The 18,583-nt window shown below is 40.0% G+C and overlaps 1 protein-coding gene across 3 annotated transcripts in view; it reads right to left on the bottom strand.

The window, feature by feature from the left end:
- Positions 1-18,583, bottom strand: part of LOC134342801 (collagen alpha-1(XIV) chain-like) — a 193,030-nt gene that overhangs the window by 137,504 nt on the left and 36,943 nt on the right. For all 3 annotated transcript variants that reach the window (XM_063041387.1, XM_063041386.1, XM_063041388.1), the window contains exons 9-12: positions 13,107-13,271; positions 8,336-8,497; positions 7,464-7,633; positions 1,818-1,947 (exon numbers count right to left, since the gene is read on the bottom strand). In XM_063041387.1, the coding sequence (XP_062897457.1) occupies positions 1,818-1,947; positions 7,464-7,633; positions 8,336-8,497; positions 13,107-13,271 (627 nt within the window). The remainder of the gene's footprint in view (positions 1-1,817; positions 1,948-7,463; positions 7,634-8,335; positions 8,498-13,106; positions 13,272-18,583) is intronic.

Below are 18,583 nucleotides of genomic sequence, written 5' to 3'. Positions count from 1 at the left end.
GTCCTTCATGTAAAAAAATTGCAATGGGACACCATCATAATATTTCACACCAAGGACTTTTTAAGTGATAGCTGTTTGCAGCAAAGAAGATCAACTATTTTGAGGAGAATCAATCCTTAATCATAAGGAAGGAAAGCATGAAGATTAGACCATTAGAATCACAAGTTATTTCACCTCCCAGGAACTAAAATGAGTATCACAGTTCCAAATTAAATGATTTACTGAAGGGGTGTAAGGAAAATCTAATTTTAATCTTCAGATTGTGTAGTCAAGTCTGTTCTTGCAAAGTAATATTATAAAGAAAGGAAAAAGAGGCACACAAATTTCTTTGCATACTTGGAAATAATATCAGTGTCTTGTGCAGAAGTTGATCAATATGAAAACCATTAGAATTCTTAGATCTAAGGAAGAAAAAAATCATATCTTTTGATGATAAGAATGGATGCATTATAAGAAAGAGGCTAGGTATCAAGGTGTTCATTACTTAAACGTAGAGAAACTGAAATTGTTTTCTTGTTGAAAATATAAAGGACATATCCAAACAGTAAAAGACTTAATATTGAAGAACACAAGTTTTTAGTTAATCTCTTAAAATTCCTTCACATACTAATTATTACTGAGAATAAAAGGCAGAAGTTACTCCACCAATCTGTATGTTATATAATCATCATCATCAGGTGCCGTGCCCAGTTTGAGCTTTGACTGCCATGGCCCACACATTCCTGTTTCGGGTCAAGTGGATCAATTCATTGGTATTCACTTCCAGTTCTCTGGCTGCTGTCTCCATCATTTGTCTTTGTCTTCCTCTTGCTTTCTTCCCTTCAATCTTTCCCATAATTACCATGGTTTCTAACTCCTCTTTCCTAATCACATGTCCAATGAAGTTACGTTGTCTTTTCAAGATCTCATACATTATTTCTCTTTTTGTGTTTGCTTTGTTCATGACATCCTCACTAGATATTTGTTTCATCCATGATATTCTTTCCAGCCTCCTCAAAAACCACATCTCTGCTGCTTCAGTTCGTTTCCTCATGTTACTAGATATTGTCCAACATTCTGAGCCATATAACACAACTGGATAAACGTAACATTTTAGTATCTGAGGCAGGTTGTCATGCCTAGTTTAGTATTGGTCAGTATATTCTTCACTCTTGTAAAGGTGTCTTTTGCCATCCTTATTCTTCTTTTGATATCCATGTCGCACCTGCCATCTGATGTCACCCAGCTTCCTAAGTAGCAAAATTTCTGTAATTGTTTTATGTCTTCTCTGTTTATTCTCAGCCTGCAGATAGGATTCTCCTTTCTGGATATCACCATACATTCTGTCTTTTTGCAATTGACAGACAGACTCATTTTTGCACTTTCTTCAACAACTATATCAATTAAGTTTTGTAGTTCTTCCTCCGTACTGGCAATTAACAGTGTCATCCGCATATATGAAATTATTGATGTTTTCACTGCCAACTTTGATTCCCAAGATGTCTCTTATTTTTTGTAATATTGTTTCACTGTACATATTAAGTAAATCAGGGGAGAAAACACACCCTTGTCTAATGCCTTTCTTGATTTTTGTAAACTGACTCACTTCTCCATCTATTCTTACAACAGCAGTTTGTTCCCAGTATAGATTTCTGATTAGGTGGAGGTCTTCCGAATCTAGATCTAGAGTTTCCTGTAATATTTCAAATAACTTATTGTGCTTCACCTTATCAAATGCTTTTGTATAGTCGATGAAATAAACAAATGTTATATAATACCACAATCTAAATAATACCTCAGATTACAACTATTTATGACATGGTACTTTGATAACATACATGTTGTTTCAATGCCTCTGAGACCTTCACCAACAAGATTTTTGTAGATGGGAAACACTGCAATTTGATATTCAGTAAAGGAGTATAAATTCTCTAGGACAACAGATGAAACTGTTCCATCCACAGTCACCTGTAAAAAAAAAACAACTTGAAATAAAAAAAATTCTAACAATACCAACCTTACATTTGTAATCAATGGCAATGTGGTCATAAGGTTATATAATCAATCCATGATATCACAAGAAAAGTTATTAAGAAATGCTTGGTTGTTACAGTAGCTTGCTCTTCTCCATTCCATCAAATTTCTGCACACAGCTCTCGTACCAGTTACTCTATTAGCCAGTCACAATCACTCCTATTTCCTTCACAATTTGCTTTAATCCCTCCAACCCACTAAATGCACCTCAATGTCTTCGGCTTGTAAACACCTCGTAAGATATTGGCATATATTTATCTCATTGTATAATGAGTAACAACATCCATGGAATAAAGGACAGTTGCCAGTGTATGTTCTTCCAAACTAATTGACAATTGCATAATTCAGGAAAATCAGCAAATTCCATTTCCTTACATATCTCCTGTTTTCTCCAAAGACCAGCCATCTGTCATTAAAAACCCTCTATCTCTGCTAGACATGCTTTTCTAATAGTTTTCTACTCCTTCCTTTCCTTTCTCTGTTGTCTTGTACCCAAGTTGTACTAACCCACTCTGTTCTGTCTTGTACCCAAATTGGACATTGCCTTTGTCATTGGAATTTACTTTGATTCCAATCCTCAGAACTCATATCAAAATTTTCTATCCTTCACTTAAGTTGCCCCATTCCTCACCCTTGAATGGAAATATTGAAATGTAGGGAAAAGAGTAATCCGGGAAATTATAGGCCAGTAAGTTTAACGTCGGTAGTAGGTAAGTTATTGGAGGGATTACGAAGAGACAGAATCTACAAGCATTTGGATAGACAGGGACTTATTAGGGAGAGTCAACATGGTTTTGTGCGTGGTAGGTCATGTTTGACCAATCTATTGGAGTTTTTCGAGGAGGTTACCAGGAAAGTGGATGAAGGGAAGGCAGTGGATATTGTCTACATGGACTTCAGTAAGGCCTTTGACAAGGTCCCGCATGGGAGGTTAGTTAGGAAAATTCAGTCGCTAGGTATACATGGAGAGGTGGTAAATTGGATTAGATATTGGCTCAATGAAAGAAGCCAAAGAGTGGTAGTAGAGAATTGCTTCTCTGAGTGGAGGCCTGTGACTAGTGGTGTGCCACAGGGATCAGTGCTGGGTCCATTGTTATTTGTCATCTCTATCAATGATCTGGTTGATAATGTGGTAAATTGGGTCAGCAAATTTACTGATGATACAAAGGTTGGAGGTGTAGTAGACAATGAGGAAGGTTTTCAGAGCCTGCAGAGGGACTTGGACCAGCTGGAAAAATGGGCTGAAAAATGGCAGATGGAGTTTAATACAGACAAGTGTGAGGTATTGCATGTTGGAAGGACAAACCAAGGTAGAACATACAGGGTTAATGGTAAGGCACTGAGGAATGCAGTGGACCAGAGGGATCTGGGAATACAGATACAAAATTCCCTAAAAGTGGCGTCACAGGTAGATAGGGTCGTAAAGAGAGCTTTTGGTACATTGGCCTTTATTAATCAAGGTATTGAGTATAAGAGCTGGAATGTTATGATGAGGTTGTATAAGGCATTGGTGAGGCCAAATCTGGAGTATTGTGTTCAGTTTTGGTCACCAAATTACAGGAAGGATATAAATAAGGTTGAAAGAGTGCAGACAAGGTTTACAAGGATGTTGCCGGGACTTGAGAAACTCAGTTACAGAGAAAGGTTGAATAGGTTAGGACTTTATTCCCTGGAGCGTAGAAGAATGAGGGGAGATTTGATAGAGGTATATAAAATTATGATGGGTATAGATAGAGTGAATACGAGCAGGCTTTTTCCACTGAGACAAGGGGAGAAAAAAACCAGAGGACATGGATTAAGGGTGAGGGGGGAAAAGTTTAAAGGGAACATTGGGGGGGGGCTTCTTCACAGAGAGAGTGGTGGGAGTATGGAATGAGCTGCCAGCCGAGGTGGTAAATGCGGGTTCTTTTTTAACACTTAAGAATAAATTGGATAGATACATGGATGGAAGGTGTATGGAGGGATATGGTCCGTGTGCAGGTCAGTGGGACTAGGCAGAAAATGGTTCGGCACAGCCAAGAAGGGCCAAAAGGCCTGTTTCTGTGCTGTAGTTTCTATGGTTTCTAAGAGTTGTGGCTTGAAATAATCTAAAGGCCCTCAGTGTGTGGCCACATGATAGGACAAAGCATAAATGGGAAATATTAAAACCATGTATGAAGGGAATTGCCATTATCACAGAAGCTTTTAATCAGAAGATTTGACTGGGCAAATCAAATGAGAAAGAATTTGAGAAGAGGAATTTTGTATTGCATCTGAGATTACTTCTCAGAGAAGTATATTACAAAATTTACCTGGGAAAGGGTATTTTAGGTTTTGCCACGTGTACTGGAGGAAGATGAAAGAGAGATCTTGTGATTAAGGATTCCTAAGGAATAATGACCACAGCACAGCTGAAATCCAACTACAATTTCAAGGTGATTATCCCAGGTACAAAAGCAGGGTCTTCAACTTAAATAATTAGAATGCTATGAATTGTGAAGTTGTTAGAGTGGACTGGATAAAGCAGCTAAGAGAAAGGTCAATAGATGATAAGCAGCAAATGTTTCAATAACTAATTCAATATGCTCAACAAAAATTTATCCCAACTGGAAGGAAGGATACCATGTGCAAAAGGAGCCATCCATGGTGAACAAAGGAGGTCAAAAACAATGTCGCCGAAACCTGTGGAGGCTAGATCATTAGAAATACTTAGAGTCAAGTTAGATAGCAGAGAAACAGAACCTTTGACTCACAAGAACCATGCCAACTGTTTTATCCTTCTGCACTAATCCCAGGAGCCTGATACTCACACTAAACAATTCAGGAACACCTGCTTTCCTTCTATCATCAGATGTCTGACTGGTGTCCATGAACACATGAACACTACCTGATTCTGCTACTGCTTTGCCTGCTTTATGTATAAATCCTTCAAGGCTTTGCATATTGAAGTGCCCAAGGGTCTGGTATGGTAATTCAAATGCACAGGAACATAAGATGCTGCAAAGAGTAGTGGACTCTGCCTTATACCTCACTGGCACATCCCACCCACCATTTGTGGTGTCCACAGGTGCTGGTGCCTCAAGAAGGCAGTATCTATCATCAAAGATCCTCACCATCTGGGCCATGCCATCTTTTTGCAGCCACTATGCACAGGAGGTACAGAAATCTGAAGTCCAATGAAGGGTATTGGCCTTCCTAATGAAGGGTTTCGGCCAAAACGTCAACTATTTATTCATTTCTATAGTTCCTCCTGCATTTTGTATGCATTACTCTGAAGTTGCACACCGCCAGGTTCAAGAACAGCTACTTCCTTTCAACATTTCAGTTCCTAAACCAATCAGCAAAACCTTCACCTCTACAGACTAGCAACACTATGAAAACTTCAAATAACTTTGCATGAAAAAAATTCTCTTTTTTCTTATTCTGTTGTGTTTTGTTGTTAAAAAACTGTAATTTATGAAGGTTTATCTGATGCTCTGTGCTTGTGTTGATGCTGCATAATGTTCCATTAGTAAGTCTGCAGATGATATGAAGATTGATGGTGTTGTGCATAGTGCAGAAGACTGGCAAAGAATACAGTGGGTTAGAGTTCAGTTGGAGACATGGGCAGAGAAATGGCAGATGGAGTTTAACTGAGACAAATGTGAAGTGTTGCACTTTGGTAGGTCAAATGTAAACTGTACACTGCTAAGAACAAGGCCACACAGGTTGAAAGGGTGGTTAGGAAGGCATATGGCATGCCTGCCTTTATTAGTCAAGGCATTAATTCAAAAGTCAGGAAGTTATGTTCCAGTTTCATAAAAATCTATTTAGGCTGCATCTGGAGATATTGCAGTTCTGGTCAGCACATTATTGAAAGGATGTCAAGGCTTTGGAGAAGTTGCAGAAGAGGTTTACCAGGATGCTGCCTGGATTAGAGGACATATGCTATAATAAGAGATTACACAAACTTGGCTTCTTTTGTCTGGACTAGCAAAGGCTGTGGGGAAATCTAAGAGAGGCTTATAAGATTATGAGAGGCATAGATGGAGTAGACAGATAGTATCTTTTTCCCAGAAGACATGCATTTCAGGTGAGAGGGAGAAACTTCAAAGGAGATGAAGGAACAAGTTTTTTTTAAACACAGTGAGTGTTTGGTGTCTGGAATGCACTGCCCAGGTTGGTGGTAGATTAAAGAAATTTAAGGGACATTTCAAAAGGTACATGAATGTGAGGAAAATGGGAAAATATGGACATTGTGTTGGCAAAGGATCTGTTCCTGTGCTGTATTGTTCTATGTTCTATGTAAGTTTTTCACTGAATCTTGTGCGTATGACAATAAACTCATCTTTAACTCTGGTCCATATCTTAGATGTAGCAATTGCACCACCTCCTCTAGCAGTGTGTTCCAGATATTAACCATTCTCTCTACAAGTACTTTCCCCTTAGAGCTTCCTTAAACTCCTTCCTCTCATGCTAAATCAATGTGTATTGTTTCTGAAACCCCTACCATGGCGAAAGTATTCTATCTACGCTGCTTCAAACTTTGCATAATCACCCACATTGTAATGAATCTCAGGATTCTTTACTCCTGAAGGTGATGAAGACCTGTTCTTTAGATGTATTTAAGGTGAAGATAGGTAAAAGGTTTGAAAAATCAAGGAAGTGAAAATTCAGAAACAGAAGAATAGTCGAGGCCGACATAGATCCGCTATGATCATATTGAATAGTGAGCAGGTGTGTGAGGCCTGGTGACCTACTCCTCTCCTGCTTTCTTGGATTAACCTCTCAGCTTCATTCATTCTAGGGATAACAAGACAAGCTTCTCCAGTCTCTCCCCATAACTAATGTCCTCCAATCCAAATATAGAAGTAGATCAACTTTTGAAAGATTGGGGGATTGTGAGCAAGGAGGACCTGGCACATGGGAGATGACACCCAGAGTAGATCAGCATTTATCATACTGAGTGGTGGAGCAGGCTTGAGAGTTGGGGGCTGTATCTTGCTCCTATTCTCTGTGATCTCCCTTCCGAGTTTCTGTAAAATTTTACAGCAAAGCCTCTCTTCCATTCTGTGCTATCAATCTAACTCAAGATAATTATGAATCCTCCCAAATTTTGTCCATTAAATAATGGTGGTGCATCCAATGGCCTAAGTTCCCCTAAGCCTTGTGGCTTTCCAACGGACTTTACATCTTTAAGAGTACAAAGCAGAATGATAGTCAGGATCGTACATTTATTTGTTCCAATATTGGCTTAAAGTTATATTTTGCCAGCTTTTGTCTCTGCAAAACACATTTTTTCTGATATTAGTCATTACAATTGGTAAATACAAGTTTTTTGTTGAAAATTTAAATTAAAATGATACTGTATCTTCTACTTCCATGCCTATGACAGTGTTTTTGAACTAACACTGGCTTGCAGTAAATGAAATCAGCAACAAACTCAATATTTTTCAACTAAATTACCAACAAAATTACATTCAACTTAATACCTCTTCTGGTTTTTCGCCTTTGGTAGGGTAATATATAACACGATATTTGTTAGCTTTTTTTGGGCTGTGGGTCCAGCTGACCCGGAAACTCCTGGCTGTTATATCAGATATCACCAGATTTGTTGGGGTTGGATACAAAATGGCACCACCGCCCGGCTTGCGACGTTCACCTAATAATAGAAGTGAGAAACAAGATTAACAAGGAAACAAAATTTCCTTGGGTTAATCTGCAACTTGAGCACCTACTGCACAATAACACATTCGTAAAAGCCTTACTCATCTTTCACTATACAGTCATGTCAAGGATTCTAAATTAGTTAAAAAGGATTCTGTTAAGTATTCAATCAATGCTTTTAATATTCCCATGATTAGATCAACTGCTGGACAACTGATTATAGAGTCAAGCATTTTTCTTACACTCAAGGAGTGAAAGAACACTTGTGGGCCACTGTTGAATTCCAATGTACCTACGTTGTTACTGTATTTCCAAGAGCTCCCCAAAGATTTTCCCCTGGCTGCAATCAAAATGAACTTAGTGCTGAGCTTAGAGGTTTGGCAGCCTCCATGCATCACTGCCATGTGTTCTCTTACAAGCTGACTAGTCTTGTCTGTGCATCATTAGACAACTATATTTTCAAATGAAGTATCTCTCTACACTTGCTTGCAAGAAAAAAGCATAATGATCTTTGAAAGATCTCATTGTGAGCCCCAATGCAAATGAGACAGCTGCACTTGATTTTAAGATTGAGATTTCACTAATGGTGAGGTCAAATCCAGGCCTCTGTACTGAGTCCAAAAGGCAGTTCATTGACAACCGGAAAAAGCAGTAAATTGCATTTTTGTTAAGAAACACAAGGAAGTTAGATGAGTACTTTTCACTTTGGTTGCTTTTGCCTTCATCTGTCCACAAAGAATCTTTGGAAGTTTATCACTGAGAGAGTCTAGAAGACTGAAGTCAGGCAAATTATACACATGGAGTTCAAGTGGATCAGATGCTATTTGTTTCAGCTCAGCTTCATCAGCATTCTTTACACCTACAACAAAATAAAACAACACATCAAGCAAAGGCAATCGAGTTCTGTAAAGTATAAAATCTCTACATTTGGATTGGAGGAAGGGAAAGTTCTTAATACTGTATGTGGAAATAACACTGTCTTGCACATTGAGAACTCTTAAATTCCGTTAGATCTTTTCTATCCATATAAGTAGGTAGAAAGGGACTTTCATATCTAAATAAAGGATGATCCATCATTATTATTGTTTCAAAAGTGGATAAAATATTAGCCAGAATTATTTTTAGTCAAACTTCATTTTCACAACATTTATATTCAAAGAAAACAGTGCTGTAATTTCTACATTTGTTATGCCATTATGAAATGGATGTTCATTTGTCTAAAACATAAGGCATTGCATTGATCAATGCAAGATTCAAAAACTGTTATGAGAAATGGAACACTAATTTATTTGGGTCTGACTGATTACTTTTTCTCTATATATAAAATGAAAGGAAAACTCAGCAGATTTGACAGTAATAGAGCTTTGACCAGTGACCAATCTGGAAACCTGAAGTTTGGAAAGGAGAGGACTTCAATCAGGTCCACTGCCTGAGGCTAAAAGGCAGCAGCGGGTCACGGCAGCATAACAGAGGCGGATAATAGTGTTGAAGATGAGGTAGCTAGTTTACAAACAGAGGCGGTGTACAGTGTGAAGAATCTGTTGATAGGGCAAAATTTGCAGTCAACAGGATGTTTTGCAATGTAAAAGGCAGACAAAATTGAAAAGGACAAATACAGGACTGAAGGCGTTGTATCTGAATGCACCTGAAGATGAACTTGCAGCTCTGTTGCAGATTGGCAAGTATGATGTTGTAGGCATCACTGAATCATGGCTGAAAGATTATAGCTGGGAGCTTCATCTCAAAGGATACACATTGTATCGAAAGGATAGGCAGGAAGACAGAGCGGGCAGTGTTGCTCAGTTGGTAACAAATCATTAGAAAAAGGTGACATAGGGTAAGAAAATGTTGAGTCATTGTGAATAGAGCTAAGGAACTGCAAGGGTAAAAAGACCCTGATGGGAGATGTATTCAGACTGCCAAACAGTAGTACAAATTACAATGGAGAAAACACATGCCACACAAGGGCAATGTTACAATAGTCATGGGGGACTTCAATATGCAGGTAGATTGGGAAAATTAGGTTGGTGCTGGATTACAGGAGGGGGAATTTCTAGAGTGCCAACAAGATGCCTTTTTAGAGATGCACAGGGTTGAGCCCACTAGAGGATCAGCTATTCTGTTTTGGGTGTTGTGCAATGAACCAGAATTGATTAGAGACCTAAAGGTAAAAGAACCCATAGGGGCAAGATGTCATAATATGATTGAATTCACCCTGAAATTTGAGAAGGAGAAACTAAAGTCAGATGCATCAGTATTACAGTGGAGTAAAGGGAATTACAGAGAGAGGAGTTGGCCAGAATTGATTGGCAAATAACACTGGCAGGGATGACGGCAGAGCAGCAATGGCTGGAATTTCTGGAAGCAATTTGGAAAGTACAGGATATATACATCCCAAAGAGGAAGAAGCATTCTAAAGGCAAGATGACACAACCGTGGCTAACAAGAGAAGTCAAAGTCAACATAAAAGCCAAACAGATTTCATATAATAAGGCAAAAATTAGTGGGAAGTTAGAGGATTGGGAAGCTTTTAAAAACCAACAGAAAGCAACTAAAAAAGTTGTTAAGGTAAAGATGGAATATGAGGGTAAGCTAGCCAATAATATTAAAGAGGATACCAAAAGTTTCTTCAGATACATAACGTGTAAAAGAGAGGTGAGAATGGATATCAAACTGCTGGAAAACCATGCTGCAGAGGTAGTAATGCGGGACAAGAAAATGGAGGATGAACTGAATAAGTATTTTGCATCAGTCTTCACTGTGAAAGACACTAGTAGTATGGTGGTAGTTCCAGGTGTCAGGCGTCATGAAGTGTGTGAAGTTACCATAACTAGACAGAAGATTCTTGGGAAACTGAATGGTAGAAAAATCACCTGGATCAGATTTCTGAAAGAGGTGGCTGAAGAGATTGTGGAGGCAGTAGTAATGTTCTTTCAAGAATCACTAGATTCTGGAATGGTTCCAGAAGACTGGAAAATTGCAAATGTCACTCCACTCTTCAAGAAGGGAGAGAAACAGAAGAAAGGAAACTACAGGCCAGTTAGTCTGACCTCAGTGGTTGGGAAGATAGTGGAGTCTATTATTAAGCATGATGTCTCAGGGTACTTGGTGGGACATGATAAAATAGGCCATTGTCAATATGGTTTCCTCAAGGGAAAATCTTCCCTGACACATTTGTTGGAATTCTCTGAAGAAAAAACAAACAGGATAGACAAAGAAGAATCGTTGATGTTGTGTACTTGGATTTTCAGAAGGCCTTTGACAAGCTGCCACACATGAGGCTGCTTGACAAGGTAAGAGCCCATGATATTACAGGAAGGATTCTCGCAAGGATAAAGCAGTGGCTGATTGGCAGCAAGCAAAAAGTTCGAACAAAGGGAGCAATTTCTCGCTGGCTGCCGGTGACTAGTGATGTTCTACAGGGGTCTGCGTTGGGACTGATTATTTTTACTTTATATGTCAATCATTTGGATGATGGTATTGATGGCTTTGTTGAAAAGTTTGTAGATGATATGAAGATAGGTGGAGGGGCAGGTAACCTCGAGGAAGTAGAGAGGATACAGAAGGACTTAGACAGACTATTTTCTAAATGGAGGGAGAATATAAAAAACTGAGGTGCAAAGGGGCTTGGGAGTCCTTGTGCAGGACTCTCTCAAGATTAATATACAGGTTGAATCTGTGGTGACGGAAGGAAAATGCAATATTAGTATTCATTTCAAAAGGACTAGAATATAAAATCAAGGATGTAATGTTTAAACTTTATAATGCATTGGTGAGGCCTCACTTGGAGTATTCTAAGCCGGTTTGGGCCCTTTATCTTAGAAAAGATGTGCTGAAACTGGACAGGATTCAAAGGAGGATCATGAAAAATAATTCCAGGATTGAATGGCTTGTCATATGAAGTGTGTTTGATGGCTTTGGGCCATTATTCACCGGAATTCAGAAGAATGAGAGGTAACCTCATCGAAACCTATCAAATGGTGAAAGGCCATGATAGAGTGAATGTGGAGAGGATGTTTCCTGTGGTGGGAGAGTCTAAGACCAGAGAACACAGCCTTAGAATAGAGTGGCATTCTTTTAGAACGGAGATGAGGAGGAATTTGTTTAGCCAAGAGCAGTAAATATGTGGAATTCTTTGCCGCAGTCAGCTGTAGAGGCCAAGTCTTTAAGTATATTTAAGGGAGAGGTTGATATGTTCTTGATTGGTCAGGGCATGAAGGGTTACAGGGAGAAGGCAGGACATTGGGGATGAGAGGAAAGTTGCATCAGCCTTGATGAAATGGCAGAACAAACTCAAATGGGCCAAATGGCCTAATTCTGCTGCTATATCTTATGGTCCTATGCTATAAAGGGCTCTTTTATTATTCATCTATCATATTACATAGGACTATAATTCTACATATAAATTTTCTCCTTAATTACAATTTAACAAAAATTACTGTGGTACAGTTACAATAATAGTGTAACAGTAATGTAGTGGTTAGCACAATGCTATTACAGCTTGGAGCATTGAAGTTCAGAGTTCAATCCCGATGTCCTCTTTAAGGAGTTTGTATGTTCTCCCCGTGGAATGTGTGGGTTTTCTCCAGGCTCTCCAGTTTCCTCCCACAGGTCAAAGACATACTGCTTGGTAGAGTGATTGGTCAGTGTAAATTGTCCCATGATTAGGTTTGGGTTAAATCGGGGGTTACCGGGTTCAAAGGACCTTTTCTGCACTGTACCTCTGAGTAACTATTTCCAAGACATCTAAAAATTTAATTCACACAACAAAAAATCAATGAAGCATTTCTCTTTCAACTCAGATCTTCACACAGCTTCATCCCGATTTATCCAGAAATTCTGCTACAATTGCTCTACTTTTTATGTGACCTCCTCCACTCGGATGTGGTTAGATACGAGGAGAATGGCTGACTTCTCTTAATTTATTCTCATTCCAGGGGTACATCAAATGGATAGAAGTAATGGTTTCAGGAGAACCACCATCTACACTGACCCTAAATATCTAATTCTCACTGTAAGATATAATAAAGCTTTCGGAGTAAAACTGTACAACTCAAAACACATGTCTGGAAGGTAGGGATGGCAAAATATTTTTAAATGGTGAAAATAAAGGTCATACAATCAATAAATCATGTATTTATTTAGTTTTTCCTATCTATTCAGATTGCTGGTGGGGGAGGGGGGTCATTGACTTGCTGCTGCTTATGCGTGGGAGTGGTAGCTGGGGCAGCTTTGGGGTTCTGATGTTTAACTGTCATTCATTCTTTGGGGCACTTCCCTGTTTTCATAGATGTTTGGGAAGAAAAAGAATGTCAGAAGGTATATTGTATACATTTCTTGACATTAAATGTACCTATTGAAATCAATCAGACTTTCCAGTCCAAAAGTGAAGCAGCCTACTTTCCAAAAATACTGTAGAGGGTTAAAGGGGAAATAATGCAGTGAAAGCTGGTAAACTTTATACTCACCAACAGCAAAAATTTCAACACCAGCATCTTTCAGGCTTTGAGCTGGTGAGGCAACATCATCCTGTGACTTCCCATCGGTAAGCAGTATCAAGAATTTTGCAGCTTCTGGCCTAGCCCCGGCAGAGGCTTGTAGGGTGTTTTCGAAAACATGCTTCAAGGCAAGAGCTAAAGAAATGGAAGAGGTGAAAAATGCCATAGAAATATCTATATATATAACACACACACACACACACACACATATACAGTATATATCACAGTTCAGAGTCAGGTTTAGTATCACGGGTATATGTCATGAAATTTGTTAACTTTACAGCAGCAGTACAATGAAATAGTTGATAAATAAATATAGAGGAAAAAAACTGAGTTACATTAAGTATATACATGTCCATTAAATAGTTAAAATAAATAGTGCAAAAAGAGAAATTAAAAAATTAGTGTGGTAGTCTCAATGCCCATTTAGTAATCAGATGGTCAAGGGGAAGAAGCTGCTCCTGAGTCACTGAGTGTGTGCCTTCAGGCTTCTGTACCTCCTTCCTGACAGTAGCAATGTGAAGAGAGCATACCCCAGGTGGTGGGGGTCTTTAATGATGGACACCACCTTCCTAAGGCACCACTCCTTGAAGATGTCTTGGATATTATGGAACACGCATCAAAGTTGCTGGTGAACGCAGCAGTCCAAGCAGCATCTGTAGGAAGAGGTGCAGTCGACGTTTCAGGCCGAGACCCTTCGTCAGGACTAACTGAAGGAAGTTTCTTCAATTAGTCCTGACAAAGGGTCTCAGCCTGAAACATCGACTGCACCTCTTCCTACAGATGTTGTTTGGCCTGCTGCATTCACCAGCAACTTTGATGTGTGTTGCTTGAATTTCCAGCATCTGCAGAATTCCTGTTGTTTGGATATTATGGAAGCTAGTATCCATGATGGAGCTGGCTACCCATTTTTTTCACTGATTCGCATAACAGTTGAGCACAGACACAGACTCTCTGCATGGACAAAGAGGGAATTAGTAGATTTTCTTTCTGATAAACAGTGATTTTTACATTCTACTTGGTCCTGTTCCAAAATTCAACTTTTTTGGATAAATTTAACGGTTTTATTGGAACAAATTATTGGAACTCAGCTTCCACAAAACCCTATATTATTTTTATTAGGTGACATTGGAGGGATAAAACCGAGACTTAAATTGAATAAATACCAGAAAGAATTTATAAAAATTGCATTGGCAGTAGCCAAGAAGGCTATTGCAGTTACTTGGAAATCAGATTCATATTTAAGTATGGATCATTGGAATAATGAAATTTTTAGCTGTATTCCACTTGAACAAATTACATATAATTTAAGAAATAAATAGGATACATTTTTGAATATTTGGCACCCTTATTTACAAAAGATAGGATTGTATATATAGGTGCTCCGATGATAAAGATGTTGGTCCTTTGGGGAAAGAAACAAATACATATATTAAATTTATTTCAAATCCCATGGAGCATGTGGAAACCATCCAATATCCAGGCAGTCTTTCTTACTTTTTTTTTCTTTTTCTTTCTTTTCTTTTAGGTAGGAGTATGTATCGGGGGGAAGGGTTAAGGGGGTGGAGGGGAGGTATTATTATTCCATGTAACTAAGTCTGAAAAATTGAATAAAAAAATTATTTAAAAAAAAAGAGTAATAGAACAGAAAATGCTGGAAACATTGCAATCTGGCAGAAATTAAGGATCAACTTTACATGTATTAGGAAAATGTTGTGGTGTGTTGGCACTGCATGCAACAAAAAAAATGCCATAATTATACAAGATAAATCAGTCGAAGCAAGCAGCTGAGAAGAAGGGAGTGAAGAAATTGGGTAAAAAGTCTTTTTTTTAAACACTGCTCGGGGAGAAGGGTCTGCACTGCGCAGGCGTGTGACGTAGCACGCCAAGCTTTAAAAGCAGACCACCATATACAGTGGCCATCGTTGTAGCGACCATCATTGGACTGGACTGAGTCAGAGTGGGACGGCTTTGGCTCAACAGGCTTCGGCAAGAACAGGCAGACACCAGGGTAGGTTCTGGTAAGTTTTTTTTGTTCAGATTGTTTAGAGTAGAGAGAATGCCAGGCAGGATGTTGGAATGCTCCTCTTACAGGATGTGGAAAGTCAGGGAGCCCTCCGGTGTCCCTGACAATGACACCCGCAAGAAGTGCATCCAGCTGCAGCTCCTAACAAACCGCATTACGGAACTGGAGCAGGAGCTGGATGACCTGCGGATCATTCAGGAGAATGAGGAGATTATAGATAGTAGCTACAGGGAGGTAGTTACGCCAAAGGAGCAGAGGACAGGAAATTGGATCACTGTCAGGCAAGGGAAGAAGAAAGGGCAGGCAGAGCAGGGTTCCCCTGTGGCCATTCCCCTCAACAACAAGTATACCGCATTGGATACTGTTGGGGGGAATGACTTACCTGGGACAAGCTGCAGTAGCCGGATCTCTGGCACTAAGTCTGGCTCTGCAGTGCAGAAGGGAGGGTGGAAAAAGAGGAGAGCGGTAGTGATAGGGGACTCGATAGTTAGAGGTGCAGTTAGGAGGTTCTGTGGTCGTGACAGAGAACCCAGTATGGTCCGTTGCCTCCCGGGTGCCAGGGTCAAGGATGTCTCTGATCGCTTGCATGACATTCTGAAGTGGGAGGGTGATCAGCCAGATGTCGTGGTGCACATTGGTACCAATGACATGGCAAGGAAGAGTGAGGAGGTCCTGGAGAATGAGTATAGAGAGCTTAGTAGGAAGTTGAAAAGCAGGACCTCAAGGGTGGTAATCTCAGGATTGCTACCTGTGCTACGTGCCAGTGAGGATAAGAATAGGATGCTCTGGAGGATGAACAAGTGGCTGAGGAACTGGTGTAGGGGGCAGGGTTTCAGATTTCAGGATCATTAGGACCTCTTCTAGGGCAGGTGGGACCAGTACAAGAGAGACGGGTTACACTTGAACTACAGGGGGACCAATATCCTTTCAGGGAGGTTTGTTAGTGCTATTAGGGAGGCTTTAAACTAGATTTGCAGGGCGATGAGAATTTGAGTGCCAGAGCTGACAGTGGGGCTGGGGTGAAAATAAGTGATGTTAAAAGTTCAAGCAAATCCACTAATAGAAAGGTTGTGAGTGGTGGTAAAAATCTTCTGAGGTGTATATATTTCAGTGCTAGGAGTATTGCGGGGAAGGCGGATGAGTTGAGGGCGTGGATTGACACGTGGAATTATGATGTTGTAGCAATTAGTGAAACTTGGCTACAGGAGGGGCAGGACTGGCAGCTTAATATTCCAGGGTTCCGCTGTTTCAGATGTGATCGAGGCAGAGGAATGAAAGGTGGGGGAGTAGCGTTGCATGTTAGGGAAAATATTACAGCAGTGCTCAGGCAGGTCAGATTAGAGGGCTTGTCTACTGAGTCCTTACGGGTGGAGCTGAGAAACAGGAAAGGTATGGCCACATTAGTGGGATTGTATTACAGACCACCCAATAGTCAACGAGAATTGGAAGAGCAAATCTGCAGAGAGATAGCAAGCAACTGCAGGAAACATAAAGTTGTGGTGGTAGGGGATTTTAATTTTCCATATATTGATCGGGACTGCCATACTGTTAGGGGTCCAGATGGTTTAGAGTTTGTAAAATGTGTTCAGGAAAGTTTTCTAAATTAATATATAGAGGGACCAACCAGAGGGGATGCAATATTGGATCTCCTGTTAGGAAACGAGTTAGGACAAGTGACAGAAGTCTGTGTAGGGGAGCACTTTGGTTCCAGTGATCATAACACCATTAGTTTCAATTTGATCATGGACAAGGATAGATCTGGTCCTAGGGTTGAGGTTCTGAACTGGAAGAAGGCTAAATTTGAAGAAATGAGAAAGGATCTAAAAAGCGTGGATTGGGACAGGTTGTTCTCTGGCAAAGATGTAATCGGTAGGTGAGAAGCCTTCAAAGGAGAAATTTTGAGAGTGCAGAGTTTGTATATTCCTGTCAGGATTAAAGGCAAAGTGAATAGGAATAAGGAACCTTGGTTCTCAAGGGATATTGCAACTCTGACAAAGAAGAAGAGGGAGTTGTATGACATGTATAGGAAACAGGGAGTAAATAAGGTGCTTGAGGAGTATAAGAAGTGCAAGAAAATACTTAAGAAAGAAATCAGGAGGGCTAAAAGAAGACATGAGGTTGCCTTTGCAGTCAAGGTGAAGGATAATCCAAAGAGCTTTTACAGGTATATTAAGAGCAAAAGGATTGTATGGGATAAAATTGGTCCTCTTGAAGATCAGAGTGGTCGGCTATGTGCGGAACCAAAGGAAATGGGGGAGATCTTAAATAGGTTTTTTGCGTCTGTATTTACTAAAGAAACTGGCATGAAGTCTATGGAATTAAGGGAAACAAGTAGTGAGATCATGGAAACTGTACAGATTGAAAAGGAGGAGGTGCTTGCTGTCTTGAGGAAAATTAAAGTGGATAAATCCCCGGGACCTGACAGGGGGTTCCCTCGGACCTTGAAGGAGACTAGTGTTGAAATTGCAGGGGCCCTGGCAGAAATATTTAAAATGTCGCTGTCTACAGGTGAGGTGCCGGAGGATTGGAGAGTGGCTCATGTTGTTCCGTTGTTTAAAAAAGGATCAAAAAGTAATCCGGGAAATTATAGGCCAGTAAGTTTAACGTCGGTAGTAGGTAAGTTATTGGAGGGATTACTAAGAGACAGAATCTACAAGCATTTGGATAGACAGGGACTTATTAGGGAGAGTCAACATGGCTTTGTGCGTGGTAGGTCATGTTTGACCAATCTATTGGAGTTTTTCGAGGAGGTTACCAGGAAAGTGGATGAAGGGAAGGCAGTGGATATTGTCTACATGGACTTCAGTAAGGCCTTTGACAAGGTCCCGCATGGGAGGTTAGTTAGGAAAATTCAGTCGCTAGGTATACATGGAGAGGTGGTAAATTGGATTAGATATTGGCTCAATGAAAGAAGCCAAAGAGTGGTAGTAGAGAATTGCTTCTCTGAGTGGAGGCCTGCGACTAGTGGTGTGTCACAGGGATCAGTGCTGGGTCCATTGTTATTTGTCATCTATATCAATGATCTGGATGATAATGTGGTAAATTGGGTCAGCAAATTTGCTGATGATACAAAGATTGGAACTGTAGTAGACAGTGAAGAAGGTTTTCAGAGCCTGCAGAGGGACTTGGACCAGCTGGAAAAATGGGCTGAGAAATGGCAGATGGAGTTTAATACAGACAAATGTGAGGTATTGCACGTTGGAAGGACAAACCAAGGTAGAACATACAGGGTTAATGGTAAGGCACTGAGGAGTGCAGTAGAACAGAGGGATCTGGGAATACAGATACAAAATTCCCTAAAAGTGGTGTCATAGGTAGATACGGTTGTAAAGAGAGCTTTTGGTACATTGGCCTTTATTAATCAAAGTATTGAATATAAGAGCTGGAATGTTATGATGAGGTTGTATAAGGCATTGGTGAG

This window comes from Mobula hypostoma, chromosome 2, assembly GCF_963921235.1.
Source record: "Mobula hypostoma chromosome 2, sMobHyp1.1, whole genome shotgun sequence".
NCBI lineage: Eukaryota > Metazoa > Chordata > Chondrichthyes > Myliobatiformes > Myliobatidae > Mobula > Mobula hypostoma.
This window is presented reverse-complemented; position numbering and strand designations above follow the sequence as displayed.